The 27,519-nt window shown below is 35.4% G+C and overlaps 1 protein-coding gene across 1 annotated transcript in view; it reads right to left on the bottom strand.

Moving 5' to 3' along the window:
• LOC129257017 (zinc finger protein 277-like) overlaps positions 1-27,519 on the bottom strand; it is a 41,689-nt gene that overhangs the window by 4,591 nt on the left and 9,579 nt on the right. The window contains exons 2-8 of the mRNA XM_054895247.2: positions 16,386-16,658; positions 14,850-14,923; positions 13,728-13,964; positions 12,028-12,073; positions 11,121-11,330; positions 8,516-8,658; positions 498-675 (exon numbers count right to left, since the gene is read on the bottom strand). Coding sequence (XP_054751222.2) covers positions 498-675; positions 8,516-8,658; positions 11,121-11,330; positions 12,028-12,073; positions 13,728-13,964; positions 14,850-14,923; positions 16,386-16,648 — 1,151 coding nt within the window. The 5' untranslated portion in view covers positions 16,649-16,658. The remainder of the gene's footprint in view (positions 1-497; positions 676-8,515; positions 8,659-11,120; positions 11,331-12,027; positions 12,074-13,727; positions 13,965-14,849; positions 14,924-16,385; positions 16,659-27,519) is intronic.

The following is a 27,519-nucleotide window of genomic DNA, read 5'->3' as shown; positions in this document are numbered from 1 at the left end:
ATGGGGTTAGGACTTGTCTCATTTCATAGAGCCAATTAAAATAGAGATTGCAGAACAGTCATACATGCTCTACATTTATTATTAGCTAGTTTTTATTAACCCTTTTTTAAATGAAAAAGAAAAATGATGAAAATAAGGTCAATTAGCACATTATTGAAATTATCTTCAAGTCAAATTGGAATTAAGAAAAATCTTGGCAGCTTTTACATGGGTCAATCGGGTTATTATTATTTTTTTTGTGGGGTGCCTTATTGCCAAGGTGTAGCAATACGCGAGATGGTGCTTGGCAGTAATATTGCGGAGTCTTAAAAAGGGAAGAGTTATTCTGATCTACAATATTTCAAATTCACCGGTTGAAACAACCCACTGCGACCCCCAAAATGACCCTACTAGGCAGATTGCCTCTTCCTGAATGAATTCAGTTTTGTAAGTGCTTTTTCTTTACATAAAGGGTAGGGAGATTGGGAAAGGTCTGATATACATATGGTAAAACTTACTGAGATTGGTCCCACTTCTTGCGATCTAGACTTTGAGTCATGTGATCAGAATGAGTTGATAGGTGGTCAGCAAGACATTCTCCATCTTTAAACCTCTGATGGCAGCAAACACATATAGACTGATGAACAGAGCGACGGATGAAATTGACCAGTTTGATTTGATCATAAAAATTCAAAGCTGAAATAAACAAAACAAGGCTTATTAGAATTGTGAAGTATCAATCTCAAACCACTACTGTAATTGTAAGATTTATTAATAAACATACAGTGGTATGTTGTATCAATGAAAAAAAATGCAATTTGCATAAAAAGGAGGAATGAATTCAATAGATTAAAGAAACTAGAAATAATACCCCTTTCCCCTGCCATAGCCATGTCAACAGAGTCTCATACAATTGGAAAATGGGTCTTGCATCAAACCAATGTTTGTGCCAAAAGCAATGGTCAAAAACCAAGGAAGAAGTATGATCCGCAAAGAGTTTTCCTGGGTTTTGGGCCATAATATGCTTTACCATGGCAACAAAACTTCTGACACATGCAAAAATGTGTCTTGCACATCTTTACCTCAAGAACAATGTGTTGGCCAAATTTTATGAAAATTGGTTTAAAAACTAGGGAAGCAGCTCGATCAGTGACCTGATCTGACTGCCTGTACATACCCCCACCAAATTTTGTTTGGCAGGTATAAATTCACATTGGATGATGAAATATAAGCATGTATGAGATTAAAAAAAATTATTCTCCATGTTCGAAATCTAAGCTTTGAAAGTAATAATACATGTGATCTGTTGCCACTAAATAATCAAGAAGTTGTACTCTAGCTTTTATAAGCTAGATAAAGGTATTTTACTAGGTATATGGTGGCATTTTATATTCTCATAAGTGATTTAAAGGTCAAGTCCATCCCAGAAAAATGAAGATTTGAATAAATAGAGAAAAATCAAATTAGCATAACGCTGAAAATTTCATCAAAATCGGATGTAAAATAAGAAAGTTATGACATTTTAAAGTTTCGTTTATTTATCACAAAACAGTGATATGCACAACTCAGTGACATGCAAATGAGACAGTCGATGATGTCCCTTACTCACTATTTCTTTTGTTTTTTATTGTTTTAATTATACAATATTTCATTTTTTACAGATTTGACAATAAGGACCAACTTGACTGAACCATATAATATTAAACAATGCTAATTGCACATGTTCAGGGAGGAATTAGCCTTTGTTTCACTTGACAATGGGGAGAAAATTAGAATATTTCATATTTCACATAATAAAATACAAAAGAAATAGTGAGTGGATGACGTCATCAGTCTCCTCATTTGCATACCAACCAGGATGTGCATATAACTATTTTGTGAAATTAAGCGAAACTTTGAAATGTCATAACTTTCTTATTTTACATCCGATTTTGATGAAATTTTCAGTGTTATGTTTGTTGGATTTTTCTCTTTTTATTCAAATCAACTTTTTGTTGGGGTGGACTTGTCCTTTAAACATTTCAAGGTGCCAAACACTGAAGGTGTTATCCTTGACTACTTTTATACAACCCAAAATCCTTGCCTCAATTTGTGATCTCCTGTAAGTTCAAAACTGAAAAGAAATTTGATAACAATGAACAGGATGTGCTTAATTTAGTTTGCTCACTAGGTTCAGGATATTTAAATAATCCCTTCCTTCAAATTTCTATTGCGCGTTAATTCACCTTTGTTCTACTTTTGCCACCTTTACCTTGTTAAAAAGATGCTTGAATAGGTTGCAAACTTGAGAAATATACTTTTAATACACAGACAACCCGATGCTTCAACTGAGATTCATCTCTGGTGTACCTGGACAATCATGTCTTGTGATACACATTATACACATGGTACTCTATGGAGCCTGTGTTAAGTACAAAAAATAGACCTAAAACCCACATTTTTCTATTGTCACAGCTTTCCATATGTTCAATAATTCTCATTTCGGATTTCAAGTTAAAAGTCAAGCATCAACACACCCAAATAAAAGGATAATTGATGGTGATTTATTCATCCTCCTAAGACCCAGCTCACTAATGCCAGATAATTACATCCAGCATGTATGATGGAGGGCTAGGTATGACTAAAGTCATGCTTAGGTGCTAACACACACATTATATAATAGGTAATCTTGTTGATGCATATGCAGTAGCACATGTCATCTAAGCATGATCTGACCAATAAGGTGGTGAGTCATATACCACAAAACATTTAAGTGTGATTTAAGACCATACTTTTATCTGTGTGAGAAATCTCAAGGAGCTCACACCCCCAAGGAAATGACTAAAACTGAAGAAATGAATCATGGTTGTTAAGAACAGATCGTAGTCAAGCATGGATGATAAATAGGGGAGACTGGGGTTAGTTAGACCGTGGGGTAAGTTGAAACATTGTAATTTTCTTTTAAGTCTTTAAATAAATTTCTGCAATACTGCCCTCAATTTATTGTCATTATCAACAGCCATCCACCATATTACAGACAACACATGTGCAACAAGCCTCGTGAAGTTAGAAAGGAATTTTTTTTTTTTTACCTTTTGAGTAATTTTTTTCTCTTTTAGAAATGTTTGATTATCTCAGAGAAGTTTATAGATCAAGTTGGCCAGTTTGGGGGTATAATAGACACCTATACCAAGCTACAAAATAGGTTATTAATATGCCATGGTGAAGTCTCTTTTTTGTGCTGTAAGCTTGTAAATGTCAAATGGGCCTCCGGGGTTAGTTGGAACAAAATTGAAGGGGCTAGTTCAGGGGTTCTCAAATGGTGGCGCACCAAGCCTTGCAATGTGGCGCTTGGGAGCCGGTATAAAAAAAAAAAATATGGAAAAATTGGGGTGCAAAAAATGTATCTACCAGTAACCTGGAAATGAGGATTAGGTGATCATTTTATTACAAAGAGAAAACAGAAAATCCTTACTTGACACTTAAATGCAAATTGACTTCCTCAGATTTTGTCCAATTTTGTTTTGGTTAAGTTTTAAACATCAAATAATATGATATTCAAAGAAAATCCTGTTCATAGATAATGAATTTGAGCATAAACTTTGTTTCCGAAGCCGATTAAAATCCAAAGTTGTAAAAGTGAAATATGCTCCGATGTATTGTCTCTACCGTGATTGCCTGCATGCACTCAAGATTACTTAACATGAACTAATTGAATGATACTGCACGTGAGTTGTAGAGAGAGGGGCAGTTTGGGGCGTTAGTGCAGTGCAACGCCTGATTTTTCAGCCCTTGCAAACTTAGGGAATGAATGGCGAACAGATGGGTGTGGGGTCTGGGGGCTCCCCAAATGTTTCACGGCCAAGGAAAAAAAGGAGAAAAAGAGAATAAAGAGGAAAGGGTAAGAGTGGAACATTGTATTATTTTCTTAATATTATGTCAAAATATATCCAAAATATAGATTTTTGTATTGAAAAGTTCAACATTTTAGATCACTCGCTGTGCTCGCTCGCATATTTTAAGTAATATTGTTCCAGCTGCCATATCTGGCCCCCTCAATTTTTTTATTTATTACGCCACTTGCTTCAGCCACTACTTTCTGGTGCCAAACAGTCTAAACTCGTTTCACTCACTGTAAAAAGTATCTGTATTTTTACAACAAATGCTGTCAGCAGAGTTTCCATAATTGTGTGCAAAATTAAAGAAGTGTTTTTATTTTTTTCCTGGAAATATTCAAGTGAGAGAAACAAAATATACATTGGTCAGGACTAACACATTTTATCTGTTTTAACTAATTATGTAGGCCTAACGTACTCTATAAAAACTCTGATTTTATTATTTTTTCTTTTTTATTCATGGAAAAATTAACATCAATACTGTAAAAATAAAATACACACATTTTATGGCGATCCTGCTTACATCAATTTTACTGTAAAAATACAGATTTTTTTTTACAATGCTGGTAGACCTATGGTGTGAAAACGTCACTAATAATTTTTCTTTTAATAAATTGTGTAGATTGTTGGCATTTGTATTTATTCTATTGATATTAATTAGAGCCCATATTCCAAAGCTTCGGGGGCTCTGCCCCCTCGACCCCCATCATGGCCCCTGAACCCCTCCGCAATATTTCGCTTGTTTGCGTAATGGATAGTGGAGCATTGTAGATTCTCAACAAAAAATGTGGAGCTTCAAAAAAAGTAATTGAGAATGGCTGGGCTAGTTGGAACATGTTCCAACTTACCCCAAACGTAATTATGAATAAAAAAATTGGAAATGAGAAAAAAATATATAAAGTATTTCACACTCTTCTGAACATGTATTGTATACCATGCTTGTTTTGTTTATCAGTTAGGTCTGAGTGTGTATTTAAGGCCTATTATAGGCCCCTAATGCAATATTAACCCTTATCAAACTGGGGGGGTAAATTTGAGCCCCCCTCGAGAAATTTCGTCACTACACCGTCGCGCGATTTTTTTTTTACTACACTGCTCACTGACTTTTTACTTTCAAGTCTTGCACATCATTTGAGACCAAATTTGCGATGCCTGTGTGCGCGGTTTCGAAATTACGCAACATTTTGTACGTGCATGTTCCGACCCAAAATTGCTCAAAAACGCGATTCCATGTACAAGGTCAATGCAAATTATGTTTTTCAAACAAAAGTCATAAATGTATGATTATTTTTTTACTTTTCTTGGTTCAAATAGATTTATTTTATGCTATTTAAGATCGCAAAAGAGTCCCGACAAAGTTCATCGGAAAAAACAAAGGTTCGAAAAAACAAAAATTAAAATTAAAAAAACAAAAAATACTTAAATTATATTTTTTGCAATTTTTGGTGGATATTTGTTATAAAAGTGAAAATTGATACTCTCACCAAAAATTAGCATTCTACTATTCTAAATAGAGTTAAAGGCAAAAACATACAAAAAAAAATTTAGGGCAAATTTCATATGCTTATTTGCATAATTAATTAATGAAAAAATATAAACAATTATTTTTGTCTTATAAATTTGATGCAGAAGTACATGAAATTGCTGTTAGTACACTTAATTGCATGTAAAATCAAACGCACCCAAATATGTGGAATTCTACTACACAGTCTGCTTGCGTGAGTGGCTGTATAATAGAAAACATAAAGTTCAACGAATCCACACTTTAATATTTTGAACTTGAATAAAATAAGGCAAATAGGCTAAAACCATGTTATATTACAGTTTTAAGTAGTTTTAGTATAATTCTTAATTGACCATGCAGTGTTCCAACTTCCAACTTACCCCATACCATGTTCCAATTTACCCCGTATTGGGGTAAGTTGGAACGTTTGCAATGGTCTTGTTCAAGGTAGATTTTTTCAGTAACCATAATAGAGTTTAAAATTTTATGGGGTACATTTGAAGCCCTTAGATATATGCTTCAAGTTGATATAATGATTGTTTCTCGAATAAAATCTATTTTGATTTTACAGCCATTTTTTTCAAAAATGTTCCAACTAACCCCGGTCTCCCCTACCCATGGAAAAATGTATATGGTCTCTATTTTGCTCAATACAAACCAGGTAAAACTGCAACTATACTAGGTGATATAAAACACCTTGTGAAAAAAATGTCCTTGAATGAGACAATTCTGTATCTGCTTCAAAAATTATCATTTAAACACAATTTTTTACAGTGAACTTCTGGACAATCAAAATAGAAAATTACACTAAATATCAATGAAGACAATGTTAAAATGGTTATTCATCAGGTCACATTTAATTCTGCTGCAGTTTTCATTGAGTTCCAAGCAGAGACTGTGCAGAGATTGTATGAAAATCATTTAATATCAGTGCAGTTGCCTTGTGGTCACCTCAACCTCACACAAATTTCACAGTGATAAGATTGTGTGGACTCAGGAGGCTGCAATGAAATTGTGCAGTGACCATGTTTTGTCTCAATATCTACCTGGTATTGTATCATTACAATTAGCACTGTCCTAATGCAGTATCTCTGCAAGCAGTCTACCACACCATCAACTATAGTAGTGAGCTCTACTGGATTATAATTTCTAACAAAAAATTATTAAAACTTTAAACAAGATGAGACGATAAGCCTGCTTAACTGCAAGTTTAAAAGCCTGTAAACTACATTGAATGAAAAAACCACACTGTTGTAGCTGTACAAAATGATTTTTTGGGGAGGCATTAAGGCATCACAGGCCAAATAGGATCTAGACTTGATTCACATCCCATTGAATAATGACACATCTCTTATCAATATCGGATTTAATAATATAGAAATAATGTAAAATCACTTAAAATTGGAAAGGTACAACATTGCATGGCTTAAATTAATCAATGGCCATCGAAAGTCATGTACTTGAATGCCCTTAACAGGCATCAATGACACATGCCCCTATCATTGACATTAGAGATGATTTGTGAACTTTTGCATTTGTGCAATAAATTAGAAATGTGCCCTCTGGAAAAGCAGCCTTGCCCTAATAAATATCCAAATTTAGGACTGACACTGAATTTAGAATTACAAGGTGAAGTAAAACTGAAAAGATAGTTTTTTCTACATCTTCTGAAAGGGAGGGGGTGGGTGAAGAAGCATTGGAGTATATCTGTAACATCATACTATTCAAGTGGGGAGGGGGGATGAAACAATAGATCATCTCCCTCCCCTGAATAATAGGTTCATCGCTTGGATTATGCCAGTGTGAAGAAGTGATGATGATAAATATAGAGAGGAGGAAAATAAAGGATTTGGCTGAGCACAAAAAGTATGAATAAAAGAAATGAATATAGATTGAGATAAACAGAGAATCAAGAAAAAGAGTGCAGGAAGAATGAAGGGGAAGACTGAAAGAATGAAAACAAGTGGAATGCCTCTGGCCGTCTCACCTGCATCACGCGATTCAATATAGCAGCAGTGCTGATTTTGAAAACTACTATAACTCGCACAAGATGTTCAGTGATACTTGGTTACTCTTATTTCCACGTTTTATGAACTAGACCAATACACTTATAGAGATATGATGGTAATTCAACAAATACCCCCAACGTGGCCAAAGTTCTTTGACCTTACATGACCTTTGACCTTGATCATGTGACCTGAAACTCGCACAGGATGTTCAGTGATACTTGATTACTATTATGTCCAAGTTTTATGAACTAGACCAACACACTTTCAAATTTATGGCTGTAATTCAACAAATACCCCAATTTGGCCAAAGTTCATTGACCCTAAATGACCTTTGACCTTGATCATGTGACCTGAAACTTGCACAGGATGTTCAGTAATACTTGATTACTATTATGTCCAAGTTTCATAATTCAGATCCATAAACTTTCAAAGTTATGATGGTAATTCAACAGATACCCCCAATTCGGCCAAAGTTCATTGACCCTAAATGACCTTTGACCTTGGTCATGTGACGTGAAACTCATGCAGGATGTTCAGTGATACTTGATTAACCTTATGTATAAGTTTCATGAACTAGGTCCATATATTTTCTAAGTTATGATGACATTTCAAAAACTTAACCTTAGGTTAAGATTTTGATGTTGATTCCCCCAACATGGTCTAAGTTCATTGACCCTAAATGACCTTTGACCTTGGTCATGTGACATGAAACTCAGGCAGGATGTTCAGTAATACTTGATTAACCTTATGGCCAAGTTTCATGAACTAGGTCCATATACTTTCTAAGTTATGCTGTCATTTCAAAAACTTAACCTCAGGTTAAGATTTGGTGTTGACGCCGCCGCCGCCGCCATCGCCGCCGCCTTTGGAAAAGCGGCGCCTATAGTCTCACTCTGCTATGCAGGTGAGACAAAAAAATGACAAAAAGAAAGGGAGAATGGCAGAGTGAACGTAAGGGGGAAAGGAAGAAGGAAAGAAAGGAAGAGAGAAGGAAAGAAAGGGAGAATTGAAGAAAAAGAATAAATGAAAGTAAAACAGATAAAAAGAAAATAAAGAAAAATGAAAGAATGAGGGAGAGAGAAGCACCTAAAGAAAGAATGGAACAAAGAGAAGAGATTGATAAAACTGTAATAAGAGATAGCAATTACCATTGTCTTCCTTGAACTTCTGAAGATCAAAGTGATGTGACTGTACCATGTGTGTACAGAGATCTTCCACCATAGATGCATTATGCTTACAGAAGAGACATACAAGGTTAGTATGCAAGTCATCTTCCCAATCATCCCAGCTCCTAGCAGACAAAAAAAAACAACTATATCATTATAAAATAAATTACATCAGGGCCCTGTGAAAAGTTTAGTGATAGATCGTTGGCTGATTTTCACGAATGATCATATGATAATCAATTCAATCAGTAGTAGGAATTCGCCCCACGATTGATTGCTTTGCTTCGTGTTACAGGGCCCAGGTTACAATAAATATGAACTTATAAAATTATAGTGAGACTATATTTTGGCAGCATACAATATCAAATCAAATTTTCTGTATTAGTTCAGAATTTTATGACCAATAAATCTATTAGTATGATTTCATTATACAATATCAATCCTAATAGCAGGAATACAGATACCCTTTATGCATCTGTACACACAGTGTTCTACTGATTCAAAAACAATATTACTACAAATGTATTTACAATAAATGAAAAGTCTTCAGATGATCCATTTCCCCTGAATAACATCCAGCCTTAAGAAGCCCTACAATAAAAGACATGTCAAAACAGACAAAATAATATGGCTATAAAGATAATCTTTAGGTTGCTATATTACCACTGAAGCACTATCATAAGACCTGTGTAATAATGGTATTATGTGATCATTTCTATCTTGTCAGAAATTGCACAGGATTTATTATTTTCTTAATATCATGAATGAAGGCATCCAGAATGACAGAGTTGAATACAATGCATGTACCGTCAATTAGAAAGAACATGAAAGAAATAAACAAGTTTGGTGTGAGGGTTGCATTCTAAAAGGCACTCATGTGAACAAACAGTGAGATTTACATTCATTCACAAAAAAAAAAAAAAATATTTTCATGGAAGACACCACTATGTTTCTAAACTTTTAATGAACATTTAAACAGTTCTATGCCATTTCTATTAAATTTTACTTGAATAGACATCTGATAATAAATAGCTTTGTATTTATCTGTATTGGTCCTGTATGGCATCTGACACAAGCCTTTTAGAATGAGATTGCAATGTTGACCACTTGCAATGTACTGTAGACTGGAGCTGCCAAGTCCAATTAGAAAAAATCCTTTTATTTCTTTCTATCCTATTTTCAAGCCTAAAATCCCTATTTTTTTTATACAAAGTTCGAAAAATGTCCCAAAAACACAATTCTTACAAGTTCAAAAACTCCTTTTCAATGGGAAAATATCCCACCCAGTGTCATTTTTCCCTTTAAAAATCCTACTAAATAAGATAAAATCATACCAATTGGCAGCTCTGGTAGACTATCATGCCTGATGAGTGGAGATACATGTAGATGGATGGAAGTTATACACCTACCCTCTCTTTTATTGACCACAAGAGAGTGCTATAACCATGCCATTGATAAAACCCGAGTTGACAGCTTATTGTTCATAAAATCTCAAGAATGAAGATCATTACTGTCAATGGCAAACCAATATTATTTTCATGTTTCTCACTGACCACTATAAAAGGTGATATTGTGACTTTCAAGTAGTAAACCTCACTGGCTTGACTTCATGACATTTGATTGAGGTTTGGAGTCTCGCTGGTATGAAATTTAGCCATATATTTAAATCTAATTTTATTATGGCTTTCCCTTCAATCGTTTTATATATAATTTCATAAATAAAATGAAATTCTCTGAAAATCAAGAGTTAAACATCAGATAATCTTGTACATTTATCTATCTAATCAAGACAGATAATCTTACACTCAAAGAAAATCAATTTTTGAAGATCAATCTTTATATTGTGACTAGATATGAGCTTTGTATGTGACTGCCCAATTCAAACAAGACAAATAGTCTTAAAATATTTAGAATTTTGACAGACTACTTATCTGAAAGAGGAATTCTATCATATTTCTAAATATGAAGTTGTGTAATTTAAATGAAAACAATATCAAGGCACTTTGTAGACCACCGTTGTTTTTTGGGGTGACTGCTGAATGTTTGAAAGGATCTTGAAAAGCATACTAACAGACATCATACTGAGTTGACATCAACCTTAAACCCATAATTCTCCCCCATTTCATGAAACTTTTCCTTCATTATTTGATATTTAATCATATCTTATTGTAGATCATATTTGACAGTTTATATAGAAAATATTGTAATGCCTAAAATCTACTCTCTTAACAAGTGTGAAAAACTAAATTGGATTTTACGCTGGTCAATCGTTAGCTTTTCGACAAGACCCTGCGTTTGCTACATGTATGATGTTTATATCAAACATCCATCGACAGAAAAAAGACTAATTGCGAAAAGCTGGGTAAACAGGGCTTAGCACACAGATTAGTAGCTCAGCCAGTGGATTTCTAATGTTAACCATAGTTTTCCAACTCGTGATTGCTCCCAGAGACATATAAGCCACTCAGCTAAGCGAATGTACCCAGTCCCATGACATCATTTGCATTGATGGTGCGGATTGGCGCATCAGCTTGCTCATAAATTGTAATAAGCAGAGCCTGTTTTATTGATTAATACATCAACTTACTCTTCATCTCCAGAGTCTGTTGAACTGATTAACACATCTTTCTCAGCTTGAACTGTCTGCCAATCTTTTCCTGCCTCAAGGTAGTTGATGATATAGAATCTATCATATACCTTGTTGTTAGGGTTGAGACGCCGATGCTGCTTCTTACGCATGTGATCCTTGAGTGCCATTTTGTCTCTGAAGATCTTCTCACAATAAAGACATTGGAGGCTGCAGGTATGAATGTGGAATCAAAATTTTCATTCACAAAAATGAGGAAAAACAATATATTGAAATCTGTGGGTAAGTACTAAGTGCATGAGTCAGGAAAGTCATTGAATGACTGAACTTCTACTAATTACTACAATGGGCTGAAAATAGTATACTAATATAATATCATATCAAATGCAGAGTGAAGAGTAATTATCAATTTGTTAATTTCTTAGTTTGTCAGCTTGCCATTGAGCAGCAACAATAAAAAGAGCATGTGAAAATACAAATTACAAAATGTAAATAATCAGTTCTTAATGAAATACTGTGCTTCAAAATCATATTAAAAATAGAATGAAAATCCATATTTCATTGTTCAAAATAGAAATGTGAGAGCAGAAATAATCAAAAAATTCATTTAGCCCAATTGATCATGGGCCCAGCAGCCACTGTGCATTAAATGTTGAACACCAAACAGGGTAGCAACAACTCCCATCTTTTTACGTCTTTTGGTCTGACACGGCCGGGGTTTGAACTCCCGACCAACCGGTTGTGAGATAGATGCTCTACAAACTGAGCCAACATACCGATTATTATTATGAATAACTGCACTTGTTAATACTTTCATTATGCAACTGAAAGCCTCCCTCTGAAACTTTGAACAGGAATGAAAAACATTTGTGCTAATCAATGATGAAAAAGTGTCATGTGTACTCACTTTTGGAGTGTTCTTTCCAGGAGATCAAGGAAATCATTGGCAAACACTGAAATTAGATGGAATACAAATTTATTTATAATCAAACAAAATATGTAAATAAATGATTACTCAAAGCAGACAATGATTTTCAAAGACACATTGATATCAGGAGTATCAAATTGTCCAATGGTGTGGAATTGATTAGCAAGAATCATGTTAGACACCAAAGAAATGCTCATTTTGTATATGCAGCAAATAGTTTTGACATGTAGGACCTGAAATCAGCCTTCTGCACGAAAATTGGCATCCATGTGACATGAGGAACTACTGTAGAATATACACCTATGTCCAGCAACAAGATCACCTTACATGTCACGATGTCACTTCAAGTTCAAAGGGGTTTTGAATTATAACAGGATGGCTAAAGAATGAAAAGACATAGATCTACGCAAGATCAATAGGAACAAAGCAGAATGATGAAAGAGTGTGATGAAAACTTGAATATCCTTGTTTCTTTTTTTTGAGGGATAATGCCACTTTTATCTAATTCTCAGTTTCCTTTCTGTACCCAAAGACTTAATAACAAAAGATGTCATTAATAAAACCCGAGACCAGAGCTATATATACCCCCAAAATATTCTGAAATTTCACATTTGACATTTTAGAATACATGAAATGCATTTCCTTGAGAGTATTCTGATAGGAAACTATCAAGAACATTAGGAATATTCTCTTGACTCTGAAAAATTGATTTCTATAAATTTCAGTTTTTAGACTTCTAACAATACACCAATTTGTGTGCAAGTCAGACTTGAATGTGACAATACAGGACCAGATTGGTTAACCATAATGCATCATTCTTTTAAGCATACATATATACTTTAAGCCAATGGATAATCCAAGAATGAGTTACTGGTATAGAAACATTGATTTCAAACTTCTTTATGCTTTTTGGGGTTCTTTTTCAAGACTTGGTCTTGGAAATAAAACAGTGCACCAGCTTAAAGATCAAGGCTTGGGCAAGTCAATGAACTTTTGCTTTAATACCTATAATGCTTCACGATTCTGTTAAGAAGCTAACATGATCTTTCTAGTGTGATCAACTGTAGTTAACTCTTGTGAAACCTTTACATACATGGTTTATATAAGGTTCTTAAGTGTTCCCTATCTCCATGAGTATGGTGGATCATCACAATTGCTTTCTGTAATTGTGCACCGATTAAAAAATAAATGAAAGATGTAAACTGGTTTAGATCCAATAAATGTCACTATTCATACACGGCATTCATATTATATTTAATTTCAAATCTTTAATGAACAAATCAATCATTATGAAAAGACAAGAAGAATACAAGACTTCTTAATATATTGCTTGATCTATTCAACCTGTAATGTTACAAGTAAGATATTGTTCATACAGTGTAGGCCGCCATAGTAGCACACAACTTTGCCCCATGCCCCTAGATGGCACTAATATATAGCACCATCTATTCTTGGGGCAAGGGGCAAAGATGTAACTTCAAATATGATTGCCCAATAATAGGATTACAAGTGGCAAATTTCAGCAAAATATTGTATATATCCTGTGCACAAATAATTTTTTCATAATTCGATCTCCTTCATTTAAGGTTTCAAATTCAACATGTGAATAAGTGTTAGTGAAAAGAAATATAGACTAGTGTTTCAAATAAAGTCATTTGTTGAAACAATTAACAACAAACCTAGATTATCTGGCTGGCCTACATTAAAGCTGTGACTGAAAGCCATGTGATTAAATAGGTCAGCTCTGTTTCCGGTGAAGGATTCCCGGCAAAAGAGACAAGATCTGGAGAGGGAAGTATCATCACGTTCTGCCTGTTGGACTGCCAAAACCGCATCTAGACGCTTGCGCTGCAAGTATTCACGAATCTGACAATCTTCATCCACTGATGAATCAAGTCTGTATTGAACATCACTTTCTGAAAAAATAATAAACACAAAAAACATCAAAACTCTTTACGAATCATCTTGGGCAAGCCTACAGCTGAGGCAATTTTTTTTTAATGACTGCATATGCTATCATTTCTGCATACATAATTTCTTGAGTATGACAGGGCTCTCGACATTTTCTTGAGATGTTAAATTTGCAATTGTTGACACACACTCTCTTCTGCAAAAGAAATACGAAGGGAAATAGTTTCTTTTATGTGCTTAAAATTGTTCATTAAAACGTGCAGGTTCTTAAACATAAACGTAAAAACTGGTTGACATGTTTGAAAACCATAGCTTGAATTTCAATGTTTGGCAGATTTGGCCAATCCCCCCCCCAAAAAAAAATAATAATGTCACAACTTGATATGTAAAGGTAATCTTGTTAAAAGGAATTCTGTTTCATTGGTTTCCCTTTTTTCAAAAAATTGAGTTCAGTGTTAAAATGTGAAATAACAGAATCTTACACCTCAAAATTGTCAACTAAATGATATGCACAAAGCTACATTCGTGAACACAGAATTAAAAAAAGCCACCAAAATTGTTTCAAGGAAAATACAATTAAAAGTCAGTCAGTGAAAGAATATTGACATGTACTAAAAAATGAATTAAGAGATAAAACTTGGGCCCTTGTTTTGTTTGAGAAGAAACAAAAGTGAAATACTAGTTAACTTTATGAATGTCTAACTAACTTAATGTACACATCATTGACAGTCATCAGGCAATATTGAGATGAATGCCACAACTGCGCATTATGCCATGCATCTGTACTCTAAACTGCATATCAGTTAAAACTGATACAGGGGTTTATAGAGATACTTAAGTATATATACGTCTGATTTAAATTCTGCTACTGACTGTCACTTTCAACTTACCTGATTCTTGATGAACAGTACAAATATGCCTGTAATCTTCTCTTGAGAACCGCTCCCTCCAGTATTCAATATACCTGGAGAACAATAGAATAATGTGGGATGCATACAAATTTCTAATCATAGAGGTGGAAAGTATTAGTTAATATTAACAGTTTACTACATGAATACTGGACTGTGAACATTCAAATGCTACAACTCTGCCAGAGCCAGATCTGAAGTATACCACACATTTATTTGAACTTTCATATGCATTCATGAACAAAGATTTATTCAAATCAAATGGATTCTTGGATCTCGTCATGTCGACATCCAATTGAAGAGATTATCAGATGATATGATCTTTAATCCAAGATCTTGTCATCTCTCCCACAAGATGCAGAAATGACGAGATCTAAGATCATATCAAATCATTATCTCCCCCACAAGATATAGACAAGATCCAATATCTTATCATCTAATCATCTCTCCCACGGGATGTACACATGATGAAATCCGAGATCTTGTCATCTCATCATCTCTTCTACAAGATGTAGACATGACGAGATCTAAGATTACGTTATCTGATCATCCCTTTTACAAGACGCAGACATGACGAGATCCGAGATCTCGTCATCTCATCCCTTTTCCCCAAGAGATGTAGACATGATGAGATGATTATATGAACAACTGGGTGGCACTTTTAAGCTTCCATAGTTTTTTTTTATTCATCAAAAGTGCTTTTGACTTTAGACCTTGTGAACTGTATCAGATCATATATACTCTTGAAACATACATAGGCCAGTTTGAAGATAATTTTTAGCTACATTGCAACTAGAATGATTCTTGACTTATTGTATGCATTCAAAATTTATGAATCTGCCATTGTCAAACCAAAATATATTACACACATCTTCTAAAATGTTCCAATTATGAACTGTGACCTTTGGCAGCTTAATATGACCAAAAAATCTAATCAAATCATTCTCACTCACATATGCATATATGAGCACGGTTTGCAATTAATCCCTCAAACCATTCTTCAGTTATCAAGAGGTTATTGAGGACCAATGTGACATGTGAACTCAATATTCCCATATAATCAGATCAATATTTCTCTAATACATATTAATCAAAATTGAAAAAAATACCTCCAATGGTCATTTAGTTATAGCAAGAATTATTATTTTGGGGTATATAATTATCTCTGTGACCACTGAACTTATATCTAGTGACCCCATGAGATTATTGTCCTTCCAATATCATTGATTATCCAGTTTAAAGTCTATACCTCAATGGTTCTCTTTATGTATATTGACCTTTGACCATGATAAAAAGAAAACACTTTCAGATGTTTACGCATAATTTGAAGTTAAGCAGTCAAATGGTACTTTAGTTATCTTCAGTCTTTATTACACATATGACCTCTTTGACTTCACTATATTGTGTCCCCTACTCCCCTATATTTTAAGAATAATCTGAAAATGTGAAAAATCAATGGCATATCATTTGTATTTGAGGTTTTTAAAGTAACTTTTCAGAGAAACTAAATTACAATACCTTTTGAGATCACAGATGAGATGGGAATCATGGATAAGGAATTGATGAACTTCTAAAAGATGAAGATGGAATATATCCAGACTGGATGATAGTTCATATTCCTTTTGACATAATAAACATGTTATGGATCCTTCAAAAGAAAAGGCTGTGGGAGAAATTGACCAGTCTCCAGCATTAAAGAAGGGTGGAATTCTCTTGTCTACATCAGGGAACTGAAGTGTTTCTATCACATTATCCTTGTAACTGTCTGGTGCACATGCCATGTTGAGCCTGCTGACAAATGTGGAAATAAATGACATTCAAACTTATAAACAGGTTACAAAAGTCCTCATTCTGAAAGGATTGTTAAAATGTTAAGAACTCGTACAAATTGATTACGAATCCATCATTTTCAGTTTCTTCTTTTCAGCAAGTCTGAATATGATTTTACTTTTTCCACATTTAAGTAAAGAGTTCCATATGTACCTGCCGCTATAATTTTGGGAAAAATATCCACAGAGAAGGTTTAAAATAATACATCCAGAACATGTCTAGAATATATATGATGGAAAAATGGAATACATACCAAAATATGATTTTATTTGTCCATAGACATTGGTTTATTTAGTCAGAAAATAAAATGACTATGGTCTGAATCCTACACGGTTAACTATCAGCACATAACTCAATTTTAAAAAGCATTTACAGCGTTCCCTCACTAGAATAGTGGAGAGAGTCTTTACTGCAGATTCATCAAGGTCAGTTGAATTCAGTTATAGTCCCAATGAAGGTAAGTAACAGAAATAAGGGGAACACCTCTGGCAGTCTCACCTGCAATAAGCAATTTAATATAGCAGTGCTGACTTTGAAAACAACTAAAATGGATGATTATTCAAATTCATAACAATTCATTACATATTCATAACAAAAGTGTAGTTGGGGCGAGCATAACGCGGAATGGAAAATGCAGTTATTGGTCAAGCAAAATCAAATCAATATTATATAATTAATAATCAATATAATTCCTGGGATCCATGCTAGTATCATATGATACTAGGATATGATACTAGGATCATATGATCCTAGGTTAAGGTCACTCGAAAGCCCTGACCATTTGCCATACAGCGAAAAGTAAGGGATGGGACTGTAGACATGTGAGACGTACTCACAATTAGAATTCTCATAATTTGTGAATGTGAAAGTAAAAGAGGATATTTGTCATTATCCTCAGCAGCTCATAGAATTCTACGTAAAGTGCCATAACGCCCTCTTGTGCTCAATAAAACAAAGCTAACAGTAGCGACCACACTACTGACCTTTACAGAGCTGGATAAAAATACTTCTCACCACAGACACCTGTTTCCGGTGATGCTTCTATTTTGAAGCTCTGAGATCCATCGATAGTAGTCCCTTTCTCCCCCGACACTCAATATTTTTTTGTCTCTATTTTCATACACAAGAATAATTGTTGTAGTGCCATCAGCGTAGTTTAATGAACTGTATCTTGTTGTATGGTGAAAGGAAATATGATGCTTTTATTTCTTTTTTTTGGGGGGGTTGCTTCTCTCGATCCATCTCTGATAGTTATTTATATCATCATTTTTATTTATTTTTCATACTGTTGTTGAATGTTCATTTCAATCATCATATCACTTTTGCAAACCTCCATTTTGTACCGCCCTGGATCAATATGGGTGAAAAAAGAAATATGAAAAGAATGAAAAGGGATAAGGAACTCAAGTGATAAAACAGAACATATTTCCATTTTTTTTATTGAGTTTCTTTTTATTTATCCAGGATGGGGCACATCAGGCCCATATGCCCCTCCCCCCTTGAAAACCATAGAAAATATTTGTCTGGCATTCACTTTGTTGGATAATTTGTAAAAATTGTTAATTTCATTTGATGGTAATCCTTTATGTTTGGATTACCAATAATTTGGATTCAATAAAATAAAATTTAAAATAAAAAGAAAAAAGAAGCAGTGATCTTTTTTAAATTGTCCAATTATTCGTGACATAAATCTATTTTTTCTGTAAAAGAAGCCCCCCTCTTTGGAAAATCTTGAATTCACCCCTGATAAGACCCAAGGTAAAGTTCGTTATTCTGAATTAACGTCTGTCACGGTCATAATTCATAATGTCTATTTTTGTCAAAAAGTGTTTCTATCGTCAGGTTCATTAATCAGAAAAGAACAAGGGGCTTCTTTATCAAGAGTCCCATAACAGAAATTCTTTTTTATGTTGAAATAATTAACTTTCTTCTTTATTTTTTTTAATTTCATACGTTATCTATGACTATACGAAACAAAATTGTGACTTTGTCTTGATTGAGGCTAACGAAACGAGCAAAGTTTTGTCCAAACCTGAGAGGTCAGTGATCCAAATGGGTTGATAAACCTCTATGGTTTCGTGAGATCTTTTTTCTTTTTCAATTTGTTACTGTTGAACACCATAGACGTAATCGAGACAAATGGATGAGCTTCATGTAGGGAAATCTGAGAGTTTTTATTCATTTTTTATATATGATATCGATGACTTACATGGCCTTTCCATCCAAAAACAGTTTTAATTATTACCCATTGTAATAATAATAATAATAATCCGCTTTTATATAGCGCTTAATACATCTGAACGGCGTGTCTAAGCGCTTTACAGATATATTCTTACCCCGGTCATCGGATTCAATCAGTCATTCCCGCACACAATGTGTGCACATCCTCCACTCCCTGGGGAGTATTCCAGTCAGTTGCCGGTAAGGCGCACACAGTACTGGACAAGCTACAATGACTTTCACATCCTACCGGGTTCCCATTTAGCACCTGGGTCGAGAATGGCAAAGTGTGGATTAACGCCTTGCCAAAGGACGCCAGACCGTGGTGGGATTTGAACACACGAACCTCTGTTTACAAGGCGAGAGTCAGAACCACTACACCACGGCTCCTCCACCCCTGTGTCATTAATTCAAGTTTGCATTAATTCGCGATGCTTTGGGCGAGGGATGGGGGGAAAGATGAGCAATGTATATTTTCACAATTGGACAGTCTGCTACCGAGAACAAGGTTATTATTATTATAACCTCATTCGTAGGATGAGTGGTATGGTTTTAAAAGGTAAAGTTAAACTGAAGTTATCGAGTTTACAATTTTCAGTTTATGAGTGTTCTACTACCCCACATTCGTGGGATGTAGGATGAAGGAAAACATAAAAATCCATTGTCAAACAACTCCGCAAATGACATGCGTTGGCCGTTGTGCGACTATAGCATATTATACTAACCTCGCATGTGTCACTTGTTTACTGCTACCACCCTGCCTGTGGGGAATCTAAATGCAGATCTATTGAGCACACATTTTCAAAATTCATTAAAATGTCACTTTTGTAACCAAAAATACTAATTTCCTGATCATATAATTTGGTTCTTAAGACTTCAAGTAAATTGACCTAGATCTAGTCTCTAGACTCTAAGTCTTTCATTTTTTTCTGAATTGAAAATAGACTATAATAGAGATTGAAAAATGAAAATTTTCTTGAAATTTTACTTTCCATCAATAGAGGGCCTGCACAAAAATATGCCCAAAATTCAAGTTTTTTAGTGCTCCAGTGAATACAAAAGTGATCCCCAAGGTTCCAAGGTTTCAAGTTTTCAGAGGCCCGTTTCTCAACACCGTCATAAGTCTAACTTCTTGACTAAATCGGAGATAGTGAGTTACTTGTCCGCTAACCGTTTCAAGAAGCCCTCTTTACCAAGATCGGGTACAACAACCTCACTGAATATTTATGACACCTCCGAACCTGTCATTACTTCTTTCTTCATGACGTAGTGGCATCACGTGGGTAGACTATGACATGCAAAATTGCCTAGATATTTTGAAATTATAATCTTACGTAATCAATCATAGAGGTTGAAAATACATCACAAAACAAGTGGGATAATGCATTCAATGATAATTGTAATACAAAGAAACTATAAAAAACTGTTGGTAAATCGCCACAAAACCATTCATTTTGAAAAAGTAAAATGATTTAATCGATAAAGATTCTACCACGTCAGGCCATCCATAACTGAACTCGTATTTGTTGTTTTCAGACCTCTATTAACAGTTGGATAAATTCTATCTCTAATTTATGCATATAATTTGTCAAATTTTGTATATTTCGGTATCAATTATTAAAAATGTTTCGTTAAACTATAATTTTGATGACTTTCGGAGTCATAAAAGACCATATAATTATCATCATTTTACAAAGAAAACCGTTATGGTTTACTTTCGTAAACTATTAAAATTTGATATCCCGGGGGTACCCATCTCAATGTCCACAAGTGATTTTTTAGTCATGAAATGAATTATTCAGAATTTAATTTTCTCTGCAATTGATTTATTTCCCAATTCATCACAATATTTGCAATTTTGTCATAATTTTTCTTTTAGAAAATTATGCTATTTTGTGACTAAGGCTACGTCTCGTCTGCTCTTTTTACCGATAGTATCGATATCAAGGTATTCTAGTTAGGAAGCCTTTCGAGAGACAGGTTTAGTAAGATTGGAACTATCTCCGTGGTTGGTGGATAAAGATATGACTAACTTGTCCATGTGTTGAGAAACGGGCCCCAGGTTTCAAGCTACGCTGACTGCCTCCTTCAATCCTGAAGATTCTTGCAGTATTGTAGTACCGGAGACCGGCAGGTGCAATACACCGGGGGCCTGTTGCATGAAAGGGTCTTTCGTAGAACCATTCTAAGTAAGAACGAGATATCGCTCAACTGTTTCACAAAGCCGATTTGGGCGATACGAAGAATGGTCCTTGGAAAGACACCTCCAGACATGTCCTACGTAGGCATGATCTTCTTTGCACACCGCCCGCCACCGTCGGCATTGAGAGAAAATGCGTTTACGGCAAGCCACACTGACATATCACCTTTAAACATTTCTTGGGGTTGCACACTGATTCATTTTATCTGGGATGGCGCCAAGTTATTTTTTATATGGGGGCTAGTTGTCATCAATTTCAGGTTGTCTTTTTGCACGGCAAGACGACCAAAAACAGATGTCATTTTAACTTCTCCGGGCATTATGTCCGGGGCCAATGTAGGCCCAAATATTTTTTTTAATATGTTTTCTTTTATTCTCCATCCTATCCCCACACCATTTCCATTAATTTTTTTTTGAAATATCGAAATGGGCGGCACTATCTCTCTGACCCCTCATGCTTTCTCATTAAAGATAATTAAACAACATGAAGGTAAAAAACGTGTTTATAACGTTCAGCAAAAAAACAACACGATAAAAAACTAAAATGTTAAACATGGTAAATCATTAATTAATTTTTATTTCATTTTCATTATAATGATTTTTTGCTTAGATTAATTTTAATCAATGAAAATTAATTGTCGGATTTGGGCTAACTTGGGCTAACAGTGAAACAAAACAAAAAATCTGCAGTAACAAAATAGCTAATTAAATTTAAGATACAGATTAGGCCTATAGCTTACGAATCCATCACAATTATTACAAATGAAGATAAGCTAGTTCATGAAAGAAAAATTATGGAAAGTCCATACGGAGAGGCGCATTTTAAATCGTAGGGTAGGGTAGGTAGGACCCTTTCGGCCCCTATGTAATGTTAAAGCAATAATGTAGTCTCTACTCCTCAACTTTGAAATGTTGAACATGTACATTTTTTATATTCTTAAACCTTATATTCTTATATAAGCTTCCATAAATTAAGTGATCAACTTTAAAGATGACCAACGTTTATAATTATGATCATTGTAATATTTAGCATTATTTCTGTAAATAGTATTTTTTCTATTGCGGATTGCACACTGCAAAGCACTACTTTATCTACTTGGACATGTTTGCAGCAATTTTCATATTTTCCTTGTCTTCGGTTACTCATCATGCAACTGAGGTATGTTTATACTCTAAACACTCACATTTGTATTTCTTGCGTTATTTCTGACAAATAGAATAAATAAATTAGATTTTTCACACGCAGCCTCTCATATTTTCCTTTTTAGTCTCATACAATCAGACACTGTTGATTTTGTTTACTCCATTCAAACCCTATTTTTACCTCAACAGATAACATATTAACGCATAATTTGCAAAATCATCATTATATATATGTATTCTAAAAAAAATCAGTATATATAGCTAATAAAATGTCGAAATTACTTAGTTAAATCAATTTTTATGTCGGACAAGGGTCTCTTTCGTTGAAATATCAATGAAAGGTGTCTCTAAAAGGACACCGTGTTCTAAATAAGGGAAATAATGAAAATTTCAATTTTATCCAGTAATGTTTGTGAATCTTGAAAGTACGCTCCATACATCAATTCTACAATCAGTAATAAATAAAACATTATTTGATCCCCTTTTATTGAAATATATGATTTTATGGGCCTTATCGTCATCCAAGTCACTGGGGACAAACTTGAGACACACCTCAAATATCAGCAAACTTTCAATGGAATCCACGGTTGGAAGATTTTCAAAAGAAATCTATTGTTCGCGGTGCGAAACGGTGCGAAGCTTCTCACTGAACGGGGACTTCCTTCCACCACACGTTTTCCCATTGACACAATAACAAATGACTCGGACACTTTTTCAAACGACAATAATAGTCTTTTTCTTTTCTCTCCTGTGGCTGTATATTCTTCCAAGTTGATGAAACAATGATCAAAAACACTAAATAAAACAAAATTAATCACATTAAAAACACTATTTAACTGTCTAATTACTCCTCGTGATCCGAGTCCCCTTCCCGTGTTGAGACTGCCAATTTCCCATAGGAGGGGACTCGGATAACAAGTAATAGTACTCCTCGTTATCCAAGTCCCCTCCTATGAAAAATTGGACAGTCTTAACACGGGAAGGGGACTCGGATCACGAGGAGTAATTAGACAGTTAAATAGTGTTTTTAATGTGATTTTCATTGATTTTAATGATTCTTATTATCGAAAATATTCATTAATCATCTCTAGGAAACTGTCTAAAAGTGGCAGAGTGGTTTTGAAGAGGAGGGAAATGAGGGGTAGATGAATATCAACGGGTTAATTGCCGTTTTGTATTTTTAGGAGAGGGGACTTGGATCACGAGTAATAGTACTCCTCGTTATCCAAGTCCCCTCCTATGAGAAATTGGACAGTCTTAACACGGGAAGGGGACTCGGATCACGAGGAGTAATAAGACAGTTAAATAGTGTTTTTAATGTGATTTTCATTGATTTTAATGATTCTTATTATCAAAAATATTCATTTATCATCTCTAGGAAACTGTCTAAAAGTGGCAGAGTGGTTTTGAAGAGGAGGGAAATGAGGGGTAGATGAATATCAACGGAGTTAATTGCCTTTTTATTTTAGAGGGGGGACTTGGATCACGAGGAGTAATTATGCAGACATTCTTTTTACCTAACGAAATAAAGCAATGGAGACTGTTAAGAGGGAGATGCAATTTGATTTATTTAGTAAAAACGTGATAGACGAAATAAAGCAAAATCATAAGAAACATATATATGAAAAGAGATTTATTTAGCATAAAAAGTACGACGAAATAAAGCTATAAGGACTGAAAAAGAAGTAGATGCAATCCTGATTTATTTAGTAAATTAGGAATCAACGAAATAAAGCAATGGAGACTGAAAAGGGATCTAGGGCCTATTGATTTATTTAGTAAAAACGTAGACGAAATAAAGCAAATTTTATATTGTGAGAAACATAAAAAAAGATGAATATAATCCTGATTTATTTATATGAAAAGTACTAGTTTACGGAATAAAGCAATAGAGATTGAAAAGAAGTAGATGCAGTTCTGATTTATTTAGTAAATAAGGAATCAACGAAATAAAGCAATTGAGACTGAAGAGGATATAAAGTTAGGGCTTATTGATTTATTTAGTAAAAACGTAGACGAAATAAAGCAAATTTGATATTGCAAGAAACATAAAAAGATGAATATAATCTTGATTTATTTATATGAAAAGTAATAGTTTACGAACTAAAGCAATAGAGAATGATGCAAATTCTGATTTATTACGCCAATAAAGTGGAGACTGAAAAGAGACAAGTATAACACACAACTACGAGGTTGGTAGAGACAGGTAGGACATGTTTTACGTTGTGAAAAATTGTCCGTGGATCCGAGTCACCGGGGACTTGGATCACGATAATGCGCCATTTTATGAAAAGTCGTCATTCCGAAATAAAAGGTTCAGGTGACGATGAAGACTAACTATTTTTCCGATATTATCGATATCAAACGATGTCGCGGACTTGAAAGACAAAATTGCCTTCGTGAAACGGAAAGCGCTGATTTGTTGCCAATCTTCCTAACTCGGAAGAATGGTCCTAGGACGTTCCTACGTATCGCTCATCTCGTCATGCAACAGGCCCCGGGTGAACACCCTTCTCTTTGACGAATAGTGTATTGGTTTTAACGTGCATAGGTTGTGTCTCTCCTATACATGGGACCAACATTTACGTCCTTTCCGATGTACGGAGTGTTTTCCAACTGCATTCACACCTGCACTGAATACAGTGGTGAGGCACGCTTACACACAACGCTATAGCATCAGATTTTTTGTTAGACGCGTTTCGGCATGAGCGGGACTCGAACCCCTCACGTTGAGATCTACTATCTCATCCTAAACATCTAACAGTTAGCTAGGTCACAGGTGCGATCAGTCCTAGTACCAATGAGGTCCAAACATATAGGCGACTACCTCGGGCGAAGTTCGTGCAGGCTCCACTTCACTACCGCTACACTACGCTCCACCTACCCGAACTTCGGGACCATGAACCATTTTGGATATACCAAGTGACAAAGGTGGGATGAAATGATGGTTTATTGTAACAAGTGGAATGCCTCTGGCCGTCTCACCTGCATCACGCGATTCAATATAGCAGCAGTGCAGATTTTGAAAACTACTATAACTCGCACAAGATGTTCAGTGATACTTGGTTACTCTTATTTCCAAATTTTATGAACTAGACCAATACACTTATAGAGATATGATGGCAATTCAACAAATACCCCCAACGTGGCCAAAGTTCTTTGACCTTACATGACCTTTGACCTTGATCATGTGACCTGAAACTCGCACAGGATGTTCAGTGATACTTGATTACTATTATGTCCAAGTTTTATGAACTAGACCAACACACTTTCAAATTTATGGCTGTAATTCTACAAATACCCCAATTTGGCCAAAGTTCATTGACCCTAAATGACCTTTGACCTTGATCATGTGACCTGAAACTTGCACAGGATGTTCAGTAATACTTGATTACTATTATGTCCAAGTTTCATGAATCAGATCCATAAACTTTCAAAGTTATGATGGTAATTCAACAGATACCCCCAATTCGGCCAAAGTTCATTGACCCTAAATGACCTTTGACCTTGGTTATGTGACGTGAAACTCATGCAGGATGTTCAGTGATACTTGATTAACCTTATGTATAAGTTTCATGAACTAGGTCCATATATTTTCTAAGTTATGATGACATTTCAAAAACTTAACCTTAGGTTAAGATTTTGATGTTGATTCCCCCAACATGGTCTAAGTTCATTGACCCTAAATGACCTTTGACCTTGGTCATGTGACATGAAACTCAGGCAGGATGTTCAGTAATACTTGATTAACCTTATGGCCAAGTTGCATGAACTAGGTCCATATACTTTCTAAGTTATGCTGTCATTTCAAAAACTTAACCTCAGGTTAAGATTTGGTGTTGACGCCGCCGTCGCCGTCGCCGTCGCCGCCGCCGTCGCCGTCGGAAAAGCGGCGCCTATAGTCTCACTCTGCTATGCAGGTGAGACAAAAATTACAGAAAAAAAATATAACGAAATATATAAAATAGCTTAATATCTTACTCTACAACCGTATTTCACTCCGTGTCCATCCTCCGGTTATCCTCAAAATTGGTGATTTTGGGCCAGTATCAAATTCCTCAAACACATTATTCACGGCCGATTTCAAAACATTGTATGCGCGTATCGAGTGGACCTTCCTAATACTATAGCAACACTGATGTGTGTTGCTGCCCTCTACGTTGCATACAATGTTTTGAAATCGGCCGTGAATAATACGTGTGAGGAATTTGATACCGGCCCAAAATCACCAATTTTGAGGATAACCGGAGGATGGACACGCCCGGGGGGTCACTCTCCACATGGCCTGCTACGCACCCGCGTCCAGAAAAAGCATCGAAAAGGGTCCCGTTTCAGGCACTCGGGCGGCGTCGACGTCTTTGGCAAAAAGGGTTGCATTTCAGCACCATTCGCTCGTAAATCGCCGATAAGGGTAGCCTTTTCTTTCTCTCTTCACGCCGTTAAGGGTTGCTATTTTGGTTATGAAAATTACGCCATTTAGGGGTGCAAATTTGGACATATTTGAGGAGACCCGGGAGCAGACATAAACACCATGAAAGGCGATTTTAAGGGATGCAAAATAATCCTCCCACACGCCGGCGCGGCCAGCGCAGCACTTAGAGCATGGATCTGATGAGAGTTACCCCCGTACAGTTCTAGATAGTCTCTGATCTTACACCTGGCTCTATACTAGGCAGCACGCGTTACCCACACGCCCACAACATTAATCGATTTTTATGTTTACGCCACTTAGGGTATCAAATTAGGGGATTTCCCTGTTCACGCCACTTAGGGTGGCTTTTCTCATGGGTTACGCCGTTTAGGGTTGCAAATGTAGTTACGCCGTTTAGGGTGCATTTCTGAGGTTGTCGGACACGGGTGGAGAGTGACCCCCCCCCCCCCCCCCCCCCGGGCACTCACACTAATACGAGGTTAGTAATAGTATATAGTAATATGGTACTAACCTCGTACAAGGGACCGTGTTTGACCCTGGATTTCGAAGTAGTCGGCAAACATCGCTTCATTGCTGAAGTAATATTTGCCGAAACTCCTTCTCGCTACGCACCGGGGCTCTTTCCGGTTAGTAGCAATACATTAAAAAATTATACATATGATTTGGAAATAATTTCATTACAAAAAGAGCAAATTTAGCTTACCTCGGCCTAGCAAGTGACTTTGTTTGTCTTTTCTACGGAAATACAAGGAAGCCCGTTGGTGGCGCTAATAAATTCACAACCTTGATTCAGCTCCTCGGTAATTTTATAACTGTGTCTAAATTCT

Source organism: Lytechinus pictus, chromosome 3 (genome assembly GCF_037042905.1).
Source record: "Lytechinus pictus isolate F3 Inbred chromosome 3, Lp3.0, whole genome shotgun sequence".
Classification (NCBI taxonomy): Eukaryota; Metazoa; Echinodermata; class Echinoidea; order Temnopleuroida; family Toxopneustidae; genus Lytechinus; species Lytechinus pictus.
Note: the sequence above shows the minus strand (reverse complement) of the source record. Positions and strands in the feature narration are given on the sequence as shown.